This window comes from Armigeres subalbatus, chromosome 1 (genome assembly GCF_024139115.2).
Source record: "Armigeres subalbatus isolate Guangzhou_Male chromosome 1, GZ_Asu_2, whole genome shotgun sequence".
Lineage (NCBI taxonomy): Eukaryota > Metazoa > Arthropoda > Insecta > Diptera > Culicidae > Armigeres > Armigeres subalbatus.
The window spans coordinates 151,900,845-151,916,130 of NC_085139.1; the positions used below are offsets into that span (position 1 = coordinate 151,900,845).

General features: G+C 46.0%; 1 protein-coding gene across 1 annotated transcript; it reads right to left on the reverse strand.

Moving 5' to 3' along the window:
* Positions 1-527: 527 nt before the first annotated feature.
* Positions 528-14,652, reverse strand: LOC134205288 (protein phosphatase PTC7 homolog). Its single transcript, XM_062680412.1, has 6 exons — positions 14,516-14,652; positions 14,223-14,453; positions 2,885-3,064; positions 2,505-2,818; positions 719-857; positions 528-651 (listed from the first exon to the last, which is right to left on the reverse strand). The coding sequence occupies exons 2-6, from the start codon at positions 14,422-14,424 to the stop codon at positions 602-604; spliced, it is 885 nt and encodes a 294-aa protein (XP_062536396.1). The 5' UTR covers positions 14,425-14,453; positions 14,516-14,652; the 3' UTR covers positions 528-601.
* Positions 14,653-15,286: the final 634 nt, after the last annotated feature.

Consider the following 15,286-nt stretch of genomic DNA (forward strand, 5'->3'; position numbering starts at 1 on the left):
TAACGTATTCAGCAATGGAACACCCTACCGCCGGCCCATCAACAAAATTTCAGTTCTTCCTATCGAGGACAACATCGTCTCTTCTTCTGTGCCTAGTTCTGTTGATACGATGTCTCAACCGGGGGGACAATGTTTCGTTCGTCACAGCTGCGACCCCCAATGTTGACCCAGCAACGACTTTAAAAAACAGCGACCCGCAATACTATCAAGCCGGCCGGCGAGCGGAAAAATTCAAATAAAGTACTAACAGTCTTGTATGAGAACTCGAAGAGTGTAGAGCGTTTTACAAATAAAATAGATTTAAGTATTAACGTGTTAAATAATTCGAACCGTTTAATAAGTACCACTTCCGAAAATCCGGTGATTTTTTCCCACAGACATCATGTATAACAGTTTTGGCGCAAATATTTTCGTCTTGCTTGATTCAGCTTTGGGATCATTCTGCTATTTTGTGGCAGAGATTACAGTTTTACTCAAATGCACTCCTTAAGATAGTCGATTTCGGATTGATTGATATTTAGACGAAATTTCCACTAGGTATATATTTATTTGAAAGAACGACGCGATGAAGGTTTTTATTATCTATCTATAACGTTATGGTTTATATCACAACAGATGCTAAAACGACCGTAATGTCGTCCGGTTTTCCACCTAAAAATACAGAATTAAAAAACAATCAGATATTCACATGTTCTTGTAAAATGTATATCAATCTCACCCATAGTATTAATGTTGTTACGCCGTGCATTTATAGAAAATGGTGACATGAAATCGCTATCGAAAGATAACGATCGGGCAATCAACGCGATTGAGTTTGCACACATTTGAAGTTTTACTGGGTCATGTTCACCTTCGACCTGCGAGAATATATAAATAGGCATAAAAATAGATTTTTTTAATTTGTTTTTGCCTTTCTTGTACAACAAAGTTGTACCGAAAGGCTATCCTTCACTCAAAATCGAACTTTTATAGAAGTCTCGGAGACCCATGATGTTATATACCAATCGACTCAGCTCGTCGAACTGAACAAATGTCTGTCTGTCCGTGTGTATGTGTGTGTGTGTGTGCACACGAAAACCGAAAAACATTAGCCAATTTTTCATATAGTAATTCTTAACCGATTTTCTCGCAACAAGTTGCATTCGACAGGGGACAAAGCCTTGTTGATCACTATTGAATTTGATAACGATCGACCATTACGTTTAAAAGTTATTAAGAAAATGGAATCGAACTATATAAGCGCCATATAAGGTTGGTGTCTTGGCTAAATGCGAGAAAGGCAGTATCACCACTCGGTGAATTAAGTTGGGTTTTTTTTTGTCAAATAGAGAGAAGGGCCATTTGAGCAGTACCCCCTATTACAGTCCGCAGCTTTTATAACTCTGCCGCATTTTTTTTGGTGTTCAGTTGGAGCTACCTGATAGCTTAGTTTGGCAAGTCTGAACCCACCCCTACGTTTTCCCTACTAGACCGACAATGGACTAGGCTACGATGGCCAATTGAACATCGTGTGCAGTAGTTATTTCTTGTGCAGGAGTAGTTTTTTTTTTTAAATGTGCAACTTCCCATTAATAGCGTTTGGATCATATTACCAATTACCATAAATCAAAAGAAGCTCCAAAAGATCTTTTTTTTTTTAATTTAATTAGGTCGCGAAAAAGTGCATTTTACTGGAGTGTTGTATGGGTGAATTCATTGCTTTTCAAAGGTAAAAGAAACGAACTTTGCTTCAGAGAAATGCTAATAACTTCGCCGGGCAAACACTAATCTTTTCGCGGTTTTCAGCATAACATTCTGTATTGAATTCTTCAAGATCTGAATGAGTATCATAGTTGTTTTTCCTAAATGATGCCGTCTAACTGCAAATAATTGGATGTTTCTGCATACATTTTTGCATATAAACTTCCAACGAGTTTAGTACCGCCCAAAGGTTGACCGATTTGGCTGAAATTTTGTCCAGAGCATCAGGTCATAAAATAGAACCGAATAAGAGGGCGGCCCATCAAAAAATTTAAAAAAGTTTTTTTGAGCCACCTTAATGAACAGTTTTCACTTTTTACAAGACATAACTTATGTTGAGTTTGATAGTATTGACACAGAACAAAAACCTTGAAGAATCAGTAACTTAGGCAATGTAAAACTTGAGTGAAACAGATGCGCGCACCACGAGTGATCGCTTGATCAACTAATGATTATTTAAATTGACCGATGGAAAACTTTCAAATGTTATGTATGTTTGTCTGTGGTTCAATTGTACGGTGGTTTCCCTAGAATTTTTGTTTTAGATAAGAAAAAACTCTCGAAAAATGTCCGCTTAATCGGTCGGTGCATGAGTAGGCGAATTTAATTTGATGTATGGGTATAGGATTTTCTTCCAACATAAATAGAAAATTATACCACCATTATTGCGCCCAGAATCGAAAAAAAAGTAATAGAGGTAACTTGGGTAAGTCTATCGAAAAAGATAATATTGCATCATTACTTCATGTGGGAATAAACAATACCTCGCTCAATGTATCCACTAACAGCTTCATAGGAACGTTATCGAATACTCCATCTGTTGCAACCAGAATAATGTCTCCCCTTTCCACCGGGAAGTTCATTGTATCTGCCGATTCTGGTCTATCGCTGAGTACATTATCTAAGCCAGGAGGTGGCAGCGAAAGCTGAAATGGCGTATTGAAATAGTGTTGCTGCTCTTCGCTGCGATGGACAATCTGGCCACCACGAACTACTATGAAACCACTGTCTCCAATGTTCGCCGTATACAACGTGCTGTTTTCACGATTCAAGATTAGTACGCAAGCTGTGCTGCTACCTGTTGGGGAGAGACTTTATTTCATGAGATGGTTAAGGAGCATAGAAGTGTAAAAAGGATACACACCCGAAATTGACCTCTTATTTTCTAATAGTTCACAATAGCTATGAGACAGCAGACTAACTGGACTTGTAGGGTTGAAGTTTGCGCATAGTACCAATCGCTCGCAAGTCTTCATTAAAAACGAAGCAAATTCGCCGGGATCTATACCGTAACTGCGCCATCCTCCTACGCCGTCAGCAACACCTGAACAAAAGTAGAAAACATATACAGTGTTATAGTGACCATTTCCATAATGATTATTTTGCAGTATCTCTAGATTAGACTGGCCCAACTTAGTCTGGGGATAAAAAAATGTTGTCGAATACCACGGGGCACCCCCCAAGATTTTGTCTTTGAGTGAGAAAATCAATCTCTCAAAATTTCAGCTCAATCGCTTGTTGCATAAGCTGGCGCATTTGATTTGAAGTTTGTATGGGGATTTCATCCAAAATATATAGGAAAATACACCTCCGTCACTCATTTGATCTGGAAATTGACATTCTACCCTCTTAGTAGAGCCGGGTGACACTGACTCGAAACGGCGAGTGGGCTAATGGCTAGGCTGTCTTCCGTCTCCTAAAACCGTGGCGAGCCTTGTAGCACGCTGCCCAATCCTGCCACCTTTGCCACCAAGCATTCCCTGCTGGGTAGTAGGCTTAGATGCCCTTTCCTGACTTGCGCTGATCTGGCTCTGAACACGAAAGTGTCAACCCTTGCATGGCCTCCCTGCATGCCGTAAGGCATGTAAAGATAACCATGGGATCATTAAAGGCGACAACTCCAGTAGGATTTGACGGCAGCCACAAGGGGGACCCATTTACAATGAGTGAAGCAAAACCAAATAACTCTTTTGATGATGCGTCCCTTTGCCAAGGGGGGTTTGGCGAGGTCTCCTTCCAGGGAGGCGGAGAGCGGAGTGACGGAGGCTGCAACTACCAGCACCGGAGTCTCCCCAGCTGTGACAGGGTATAGCCCTATCAGCACGCACGGCGGGCCACTACCCGGGATGCGGCTCGACGATATGGGATGCGTTTATCAGGCGGGTGGTGGGAAGAGAGAAGGCCGACAAAGGTGCTCAAACCGATGCCTCCTCCTTCCTTGGAGGAGCAACCATGGCCCAAGAGGCGATTGATTTCGCCTTGACGGCCGAAACGGCTCAGGCAGAAATTCGGCGAAGGCGCTCAGAGCAAAGCCCAACGACGTGCAACCATAAAGGCCAAACGTCGTCTGGGCGGAGCAGATCGGGGTGCAGAGGAGCCCGAAGGGCGTCCCCGGGTAGAAGAAAACAGCAAAATAATATCAAATTTTACTATTAATATATGAATAACTGAATAGCAAAATCTGCTATTAGTTTGTTTGATATAGTTGTTAAAATAGCAAAAATAATAACAGACATTGCTCTAGCAAATAACTCATAAATAACTCATTTTGCTATTATAATAACAAACCAATAGCAAAATATTTGAAGAAAAGAAAATATCAAAATCAGTTATTATTGGTATGTTGAAAATGCAAATGATAAATGAATAACAAACTTTGCTATGATTGCAAAATGTGTTCTTCATTTGTTGTTCTGCTCCTTCTTACAATAACATATAAATAACTTATTTTACTATTATAACAAAACGGTCCCCGGGCGGCCGGAAAGCTTTCGGCGCTGGATCAGGACGTGCGAAGCGTCAGACGCACCTAGACCGGTGGAATGATCTTGGTTCTGAAACGCGGTGCGCAGGCTAGTGAGACTGACTACAGGAAGCTGGCCCAAGAAGTTTTGGGTGACGACGCCGTGGTGAGGTCGTTGGGGGCGGAAGTGACCTTCCAGTGCAAGCAACTGGGCGAGGTCACGAATGCGGACAACGTCGTCTCTGTCGTCAGAGACCAGTGCGGTACAGAGGTCGACGGGACGGTACCCGATGCAAGAGGTGGTACACTTCTCTGCTGAGGGTGTCGCGACAGCTAAGATCAATGGTGTGTTCTATTGTAGCTGCTATACCCTACCAAGGAGGCCAATATAACTATTCAACCAGATGATAGATAGGCTATCGTCTGACCTAGTGGGTCGTAAGCCGATCGTCATAGCACGAGATTTTAACGCTTGGGCAGTGGAGTGGGGCAGCCGCTGCACCAATCGAAGGGTTCAAACGTTACTAGAGGCGCTAGCGAAGCTCGACGCAGTGCTAGTCAATGATGGTTCCGCTAGCACGTTCAGAAGGAACGGGGTCGAGTCATGGATTGACGTAACGTTTGTCAGTCCTGGTCTGGCACCAGACTTGGACTGGAGGGTGGACGAGGGTTACACCCATAGTGATCATCTAGCAATCCGCTTTAAGATCAACTATGGCGTGCAACATCCGAGGTCCGGGGATCTCTGACAGGTCCGAGGGTGGAGAACCAATCACTTCGACAGTGAAGTTTTCACCGCGGCCCTGGGAAGCCAACACTGAAGGTCTAAGCGGGGATGCGTTGGTAGCTGTCCAATCACGCGCGTGTGACGCCACCATGCCGAGGAAAGCCGAAGTGGAGTCCCGAGATTGCGGCCCTTCGATCAACCTGCCTCAAGGCTAGACTAAGGATGAAACGTGCCCGCACCGAGGATGAAAGAGTGGACCGCCGTGAAGTGTTTCGAGCTGCGAAACTGGCCTTTAACAAGTTTATCAAGAGCAGTAAGAGTGCGTTTTTCGACAACCTATGCGAAGGAGCCAACGCGAATCCGTGGGGTGACGCCTACAGGATAGTGATAGCCAAGACCAAAGGGAGCTCTTCACTCCCCGAACGGTCCCCGGATAGGTTGGTGAGGATTATCGAGGTACTATTCTATTTCCACAAGTCCCTGGCCTCCTGCACCACAAGGTAATATGGGTGCGGCCGAAATGGTGGCTTTGGTGACGAACGAAGAGTGTCTCGCGGTGGCCATATCCCTGGTAACGAACAAAACTCGCTCAACTTTTCAAAAGGACCTAAGTAACATTTTTTTTTTCATGAAATAATTTGAATAGCGCAATCAATAGAACAACATGAAAGCTATTGATTACAGTATTCAAATTAATTCACGAAAAAAATGTTACATAGGTCCTTTTGGAAAGTTAAGCGAGAAAACTCCAGGACCTGATGGAGTTCCGAACAGCGCTCTCAAGGCAGCAATCATAGCGAACCCGAACATGTTCAGGCTAGACATGCAAAGATGCCTAGATGAGTGTAGATTCCCCGAAAGATGGAAAAGACAGTGTTGTCAACACAGACTGGTGTTGTTGCCGGAGGCCGGGAAGCCGCCGGGCGACCCATCGGCACATAGACCAATCTACCTAATAGACACGACGTGCGAGTTACTAGAGAGGATCGTCCTCAACAGGCTGACCCCGTACTCAGTGGGAACGAATGGCCTGTCTAGCAACCAGTTCGGTTTTCGCAAGGGTAAGGCGAGGTATTCGATACTGTGCGTTAGTGACACTTGATGTGAAGAACGCTTTCAACAGCGCAAGCTGGGATGCCATTGTGCTTTCGTTACACCGGCTAAGCCTGCCGGTGACCTGTACCGGATTTTGGAAAGCTATTTCCAGAACCGTGTACTATTATACGAGACCGATGCCGGTCAGAGAAGCGTACCTATTACCGCAGGAGTTCCGCAAGGTTCAATACTGGGCCCGGTACAATGGAACCTTATGTATGGCGGGGTTCTGAAGCTAAAGTTACCTCCTGGTGTTAAGATCGTCGGTTTCGCAGATGACGTAACCTTGGAGGTCTACGCTGCCGTAATCTGAAAAAGTGACGTAACAGCCATTTTACAACATGCATGTTTTCCATTTTTCTGTTAAAGAGCTCGATGAGTAGTACTCGTGAACACCATTTTTTGGAAAATGGCGTATACGTCACTTTTTCAGATTACGGCAGTACGGGGAGTATATTCCCGAGGTAGAACTGACCGCAGCACACGCGATCAGCACGGTGGAGGATTGGATGAGCGCTAGAGGCCTGCAGCTCGCAGCCCGTCGATTCAACATGCAGTGATTCACGTGGGTGTAGTCGCGATCGCATCAAAGCGGAGTTTGAAGCTTCTTGGGGTCGTAATAGACGACAAGCTGACCTTCGCCAGCCATGTCGACTATGCGTGCAAGAGGGCTTCGACTGCTGTTGCGGCATTATCGAGGATGATGTCCAACAGTTCCAAGGTGTGTGCCAGTAGACGTAGGCTACTGGCAGGCGTTGCCGTATCTATTCTTAGGTACGGCGGCCCGTCCTGGGCGAGAGCTCTGGGGGTAACCAGTTACCTGCGGAAGCTGGAGAGCACGTACCGCTTGATGTGTCTCAGAGTGATATCTGCCTACCGCACGATATCACACGATGCAGCCTGCGTGATTGCGAGCATGATGCCAGTCGGGCTGGTCATCCGGGAAGACGAGGAGTGTTTCGAGCTACGTGGCACCAGAGGAGCCCGCGAACGCATCAGGGTGACTTCGGTTGCCAGATGGCAGCGCGAGTGGGATAACTCTTCTAAAGGTAGGTGGACCCACCGGCTGATACCTAACATATCGAGCTGGGTGGAGAGACCCCATAGGGAAGTTCACTTCCATCTGATACAATTCCTGTCAGGCCATGGCTGCTTCCGGCAGTACCTCCACAGGTTTAAGCATGCGAAGAGCCCCGTCTGCTCTGACTGCCCAGGTGTTGCCGAAAATGCAGAGCACATACTGTTTGTATGTCCTCGTTTCGACGTCGAAAGAAGAGCTATACTAGACAGTCGACAAGCATGACTAACTTGTGATTGGTTAGTTAGAGCAAAAAAAGACTGAGCGCGGGGAAGTGAATGAGAGGTTTGCACATGTAGAGGTAAGAGTGTCGCAGCGGGTGGCAACCGCAGTCGCCACCACGAGGCATGGCAGAAGAGTGAGCGCATAGGTGTTAGTATGGACTGCATATGCCGAGGTAGGAGGGTCATAGCGTAGAACTGTTGGTACCTATCGCTATCGACACCTCGAGGCATGACAGAGGTGCGTAGAGTGAGCATCCAAGTCAGCCTCGCGTGGCATGTCAGAGGTGAGTACCCAAGTCAGACTCACATGGTATGTTAAGAGCGAGCACCCAAGTCAGACTCGCATGGCATGTCAGAAGTGAGAACCTAAGTTAGTCTCACATGGTGTGTCAGAGCGTGTGTCAGGAGGAGTGGCAGAGTGTGCTAGAGTGAGCACCCAAATAGGTATCAGATTTGTGTGCTAGAGCGTGAATCAGGTGGTAGGGTGAGCATCCAAGTTAGTCTCACATGGTGCGTAAAGGATGAGCACCCAAGTTAGACTCACATGGTATGTCAGTGGTGAGCATCCAAGTAAGACTCATCTGGTGCGTCAGAAAGAGCGTCAGGGTGTGTCAGAGGGTGTGTTAGAGAGAGCACCCAAGTAAGACTCATACGGGATGAGTGCCTGTGTGTGCGTGAATGAGCGAATACATTAAGTACTGCCTATCCCCCAGAAGTAATGCTGGGAGGCAGTTCCTGGGGGAACCAGGGTATTAGTAGAGAGGGTAACTCAAGTAACCTTCTGTTGCTAGGGTGGGTTTAGTGGGTCCGGCGGGCTGGCCTTCTGCCTTTCGCGCCAACCCCACTCCCTGAGTGATAATTTCAGGTGTCTGTATGCAGATTTGCCTTCATCCCTCTATATATAAAAAAAACACATACAGACAGACATCATCTCAATTCATCGAGCTGAGTCGATTGATATATAACACTAAGGGTCTCCGGACCTTCTATCACAAAATCGTCTTGGAAGTGAATACATAACCTTTTCGTTGCACCTTGGTGTACGAGAAAGGCAAAAAGGAGAACAGAATTATCTCGTCGGTCACAGCCAACACAGCGAAATCACGTCGTTTCCGTCCGTTGGACCGCCAGCTGTCACAAAATAGCAGAGAAGACAGAGTGAGTTCGTCTGCCACGCTCGCCGCACCGAAGGCGTATCCCGTGAAGTGCCTGGAGTATCTTGACGTGCTAAGTCCAATGCAAAAACATAAGGAAGGCCAACGTGTTCGTAACTACGAAGTGATGCATTATATAACCGGCAAAAAACGATTGATCCCGGAATAAGACCCCTTCAAATCAGCAGAAACGCTGTTAGCTACGAGAAAACGCACGAAGGAACAACATAAGTCGAGGCAAAGGGTTAACCGTCCGGATCTGCGCAATCAGATAAGCCAGGCCAAGGCAAAAGCAGCGAACTCGGGTAGGGCAACAGCACCGAACGAAAGACAGCAGGCTTCGTATAGCCAAGAGAACGAATCAAGGCAGGAAACGCAGGCAGCAAAGCGAATAATCCGGAAAGAAAATGAATTGAATCTGAGCGTGCTGTTTGTCCCAATATTCAACGGAAGAATTCCAACCAATAGAGCCTCCACGAGAAGGCTCTTTTTTCTGGTTTTGTCTTCGTTGGAATTTGAATTGCTTCTCATATTCATGTTTTTTTCAGCAGTAAGCTCGAATGTTAACAAATAGAAGCGACAATGTTGGTGCTGCATTTAATAATTTATTGTAGGAGAGCTCAATATTTACTTAATTTATTTGAGGGAAGGTCATCTTCAGGGCTTCAATTGCTAGAAGTGCCCTTTCATCAAAAATTACCAAGACACTATTTACCAAAAGTTTCGTTTTATGATATACCTGCTATTTTGGCTTTCTTTACGTACTGATGGGGATAATCTTAAACATTGTGTGCAGTAATTAGGTCTTAAGGCTGGTTTACATTTCGGAACACGGTGTCACGGGATTTGGTCCCCCATGCATTTTGAAGGGGCGGCTTTTAAGGGATTTGGGCACAAATTTCCGGAAAACAAAATTTCCGCCCCTTTGAAAATAGATGGGAGACCCATGCCCGTTATACCCTGTTCCGAACTGTAAACCCTTAGAATATAGCAACATATAGCTATATATGTAGACGAGGAATCAGAAGGAATAAATTTTGCCTGTTACGCCCTTTTCAAATGGCACGGCAAATGCTGGGTAAAGCGTACCATTGGTACTTCGCTTACCTGAAGGAATTAGACAGACCCCATCTCGCGGTCCTTAGCCTCTTACCCAGCAACTCCTATCCCTACCTCCCCGCGGTGCTGGCCGGGATACGAGCAACCTCAGGGAAGATCGGGTAACCAACCCCGGTGGGAACTATGGTCGTATGCTGACAGGGAATGGGGGTTTGCTCCTCTCTGGAGGTGCAAATCTTATTGAGCGTCTGTTCTCCTTGTCAGGATCGGCTCACAACAGCGTCTGTTCTCCATGTTAGGGGCGGCTGATCATCGTCCGAGTGCCAGCGAGGGACTCTAAGAGAAACTGTGCACCATGGTCCACCGGGAATAAGGAGGAATGGTCCTCCGGAAATTTAGGGGGTTTGGTGTCAGGCCCTGCAAGCCAGCCTTTAAAAAAACATACGCAACGAAAAATCAACAAGAGAGTACGGACCGGAACCATCGGCGAAGACCACTGCGACGAAAAGGGACTAGCGATTGGAAACTCGGTTCGTGGAACTGCAAATCTCTCAACTTCATCGGGAGCACACGCATACTCGCCGATGTGCTCAAGGACCGTGGATTCGGCATCGTAGCGCTGCAGGAGGTTTGTTGGGAGGGATCAATGGTGCGAACGTTTAGAGGTAATCATACCATCTACCAGAGCGGCGGCAACACACACGAGCTGGGAACAGCTTTCATAGTGATGGGCGACATGCAAAGGCGCGTGATCGGGTGGTGGCCGATCAACGAGAGAATGTGCAGGTTGAGGATCAAAGGCCGGATCTTCAACTTCAGCATAATCAACGTCCATAGCCCACACTCCGGAAGCACTGATGATGAAAAGGACGCATTCTACGCGCAGCTGGAACGTGATAACGATAGCTGCGCAAGCCACGACGTCAAAATCATCATAGGAGATTTGAAAGCTCAGGTTGGCCAAGAGGAGGAGTTTAGACCGACTATTGGGAAGTTCAGCACACACCGGCTGACGAACGAAAACGGCCTACGACTAATTGATTTCGCTGCCTCCAAGAATATGGCCATTCGCAGCACCTACTTCCAACACAGCCTTCCGTATCGATAAACCTGGAGATCACCACTGCAGACAGAATCACAAATCGACCACGTTCTGATTGATGGACGGCACTTCTCCGACATTATCGTCGTCAGGACATATCGCGGCGCTAACATCGACTCTGACCACTATCTGGTGATGGTTAAACTGCGCCCAAAACTATCCGTCATCAACAATGTTCGGTACCGACGACCGCAACGGTACGACCTAGAGCGACTGAAGCAACCTGATGTCGCCACTGCATACGCGCAGCATCTCTAGGCAGCGTTGCCGGAAGAGGGTGAGCTCGATGGGGCCGTTAAAGTTAAAGCAGCCATTAACGACGCAGCGGAGAACAACGTCGGGTATATGGGACGAAGTCGACGGAACGATTGGTTCGACGAAGAGTGCAGACAGATTCTGGAGGAGAAGGACACAGCGCGGGCGGTCGCGGTGCAGCAAGGTACCCGGCAGAACGTGGAACGTTATAGACGGAAGCGGAGACAGCAGACCCGCCTTTTTCAGGAGAAGAAACGCCGCCTGGTAGAAGCGGAGTGCGAGGAGATGGAACAGCTGTGCCGTTCTCAAGAAACACGCAAGTTCTACCAGAAGCTCAACGCATCCCGCAAAGGCTTCGTGCCGCGAGCCGAAATGTGCCGGGATAAGTATGGGAGCATCTTGACGGACGAACGTGTGGTGATCGAAAGGTGGAAGCAGCACTACGAGGAACATTTGAATGGCGCTGAGAGTACAGGCAGTGAAAGTCAAGGCAGCGGTGGCCAACCAGCCCCCACCTTGAGGGAAGTTAAGGATGCCATCCAACAGCTAAAGACCAATAAAGCAGCTGGTAAGGATGGCATCGGAGCTGAGCTCATCAAGATGGGCTCGGAAAAGCTAGCCACTTGCCTGCATAAATTGATAGTCAGAATCTGGGAAATCGAACAGCTACCGGAGGAGTGGAAGGAAGGGGTTATATACCCCATCTACAACAAAGGCGACAAGCTGGAGTGTAAGAACTTTCGAGCGATCACCATCCTTAATGCCGCCTACAAAGTGATATCTCAGATCATCTTCCGTCGTCTGTCACCATTAGTGAATGAGTTCGTGGGAAGTTATCAAGCCGGCTTCGTTGACGGCCGCTCGACAACGGACCAGATCTTTACTGTACGGCAAATCCTTCAAAAATGCCGTGAATACCAGGTCAAAAGGCATCATCTGTTCGTTGATTTCCAGGCGGCATACGACAGTATAGACCGCGTAGAGCTATGGAAAATTATGGACGAGAACAGCTTCCCTGGGAAGCTTACCAGACTGATCAAAGCAACGGTGGATCTTCTTCTTCTTCTTCTTATTGGCATTACATCCCCATACTGGGACAGAGCCGCCTCGCAGCTTAGTGTTCGTTAAGCACTTCCACAGTTATTACCTAACTGTGAGGTTTCTAACCCAAGTTACCATTTTTGCATTCGTATATCATGAGGCTAGCACGATGATACTTTTATGCCCAGGGAAGTCAAGACAATTTCCAATCCGAAAATTGCCTAGACCGGCACCGGGAATCGAACCCAGCCACCCTCATCAAGGTCTTGCTTTGTAGCCGCGCGTCTTACCGCACGGCAACGGTGGATGGTGTGCAAAACTGTGTGAAGATTTCGGGCGAACACTCCGGTTCGTTCGAATCGCGCCGGGGACTAAGACAAGGTGATGGACTTTCGTGCCTGTTGTTCAACATTGCGCTAGAAGGTGTCATGCGGAGAGCCGGGTGTAACAGCCGGGGTACGATTTTCAACAGATCCAGTCAATTTATTTGTTTCGCGGATGACATGGATATTGTCGGCCGAACATTTGCACAATTGCAGAACTGTACACCCGCCTGAAACGTGAAGCAACAAAAGTTGGACTGGTGGTGAATGCCTCAAAGACAAAGTACATGCTTGTGGGCGGAACAGAGCGCGACAGGGCCCGCTTGGGAAGCAGTGTTACGATAGACGGGGATACCTTCGAGGTGGTCGAGGAATTCGTCTACCTCGGATCCTTGCTAACGGCTGATAACAATGTCAGTCGTAAAATACGAAGGCGCATCATCTGTGGAAGTCGGGCCTAGTACGGGCTCCAGAAGAAACTGCGGTCAAAAAAGATTCGCCACCGCACCAAATGTGTCATGTACAAGACGCTAATAAGACCGGTTGTCCTATACGGACATGAAACATGGGCAATGCTCGAGGAGGACTTGCAAGCACTCGGAGTTGAGTGCTACACAGTAGTTAGAGTATACATATCCACACAGTATTCGAGAGACGGGTGCTTAGGACCATCTTTGGCGGTGTGCAAGAAGACGGTGTGTGGCGGCGAAGAATGAACCATGAGCTCGCCCAGCTCTGCGGTGAACCCAGTATCCAGAAGGTAGCTAAAGCCGGAAGGGTACGATGGGCAGGGCATGTTGCAAGAATGCCGGACAGCAACCCTGCAAATATGGTGTTCGCTTCCGATCCGGCAGGTACGAGACGACGTGGAGCGCAGCGAGCGAGATGGGCAGACCAGGTGCAGAACGACTTGGCGAACGTGGGGCGTATTCGAGGATGGAGAGATGCGGCCTCGAACCGTATATTGTGGCGTCAAATTGTTGATTCAGTGTTATCTGTTTAGATGTAGACTAAATAAATGAATGAAATGAATGCCCTTTTCAAATGTTGGTCTCGAGTTATTATTTACATGGTTCCTTGTGCTATGTAGAGACGAATCCGTTTCGAGGAATAAGAAAGAAAATAAGCGTTTCGTAACTGTGGGGAAAGTGTACTAATAGCGAAGATTTTTCTGTTTTCAATTCAAAGGGCATGTTTCGTGTATAGCATATGGAAATATGGGACTTTTATTTCTTATTGAAGTGTAGTACCACTTTAGCTTCAAAATTACAACATTCATCCAACTAGTCAATTGTTATTGCTTTGTGTTGCCGAAAAAATGATCATGTGACATTACGTCCTCATAATTGAATACTCTCACACGCCCTCACCTAAGTATTTAATGTAAACGATTCACGTGATTATTTTCACTAAACTAATGAACTAAAATGCCAAAAAACTTAAGTGTAAACAAAAAGCGAGAACCATTAAAAAATATAGAAATGTGACGATATGCAGAAAGCAGTATTTTCTGCCATATTTATAGATTTATATAAGAATACAATATTAAATTACGTCAATTTGATGATCTAATTTAAAATGGTTTTGACTTTAACATACTAGGCAGTGTGAGGTGATGAATGGTGTCCCCTTTTGTCTTTCGGATTATTCCTTTCACAAAGGCAGGCGATTTGTTACTTACCGATTATATCTGCCTTATTTGTAGCCGTTATGAACCAAGCATCATCGCCAAACTTGCCAAGTTTGTATTTGGAACGCAAAATATTTTTTGGGAATCCACACGCGACGGACACCAGATGACAGGGCTTTTCGATGCTTGCTTCGATCAGGGTGGAAAAACTATTACGCAGAGTTCTGCTCCACAATCGGGCCGCCCAATTCATAACTCCCGAGTGTCTGGATGAGAATTACGCTGCAATTTAAAAATGCTAAAAAATGAAAATGAATTTATGCGTAGAAAATGAATTAAATTACCTGCGTATTTATTTTTAAATCCTTATTTTTAGTTTTTTTTTCATGCGCGATAAATTTGTCACCAAAACTCGCAGTCTTTCGTTGTTTACTTCAAAAGTATAGCAACCCATAAATCAGAGTCCGGCGGAGTGAAAAAATGTCGGAATATACACAGAAATCAAAATCTACCCAAAAGTGGGATGTTTTCACTCAAAACCGTACACCCAAAAACTCCACTCCAAATCAAGGGGGACGACACAAGACAATTTCTAGATTGCTTTGAGAATAGGTCGTATGTGCAAAAAAGAGATTCTCTTTGATCGCGCTCTCTTTCGCTAAAATTTCGGCTAGTTTTGCATGTTTTGCTACATTTCCACTTCAGCATGATAGACAAAGCTATCGTCTTTGGATATCTGCCAAGAAATTCGAAGTAAACTTTTGTATAGTTTCGTAATAATCGAAAGAGAATAGATCCAAAGAGAGACTCTCTTTTGCACATACGACCTATTCTCAAAGCAATCTAGATTTATTCTCAAAAAAATGTTCATACTTTTCATCGGATTTTTGGAAATATTTGTTCCACAACATTACTTTCAGTGTCTTAAGACGAAAATAGCGCATGAGTTGGCTTGTCTTTCAAAAGATTAGAAATCTCGGGTACTTATTCAAAAGGACGTATGTGATTTTGTAAACAAAGATTGGGACGTCGATTTATCCAATCTGATGGGACTCCCACGCAAACCAACACCACCAACAGGTAGCCGAAGGCTTCGAATAAAAAATATAATACAA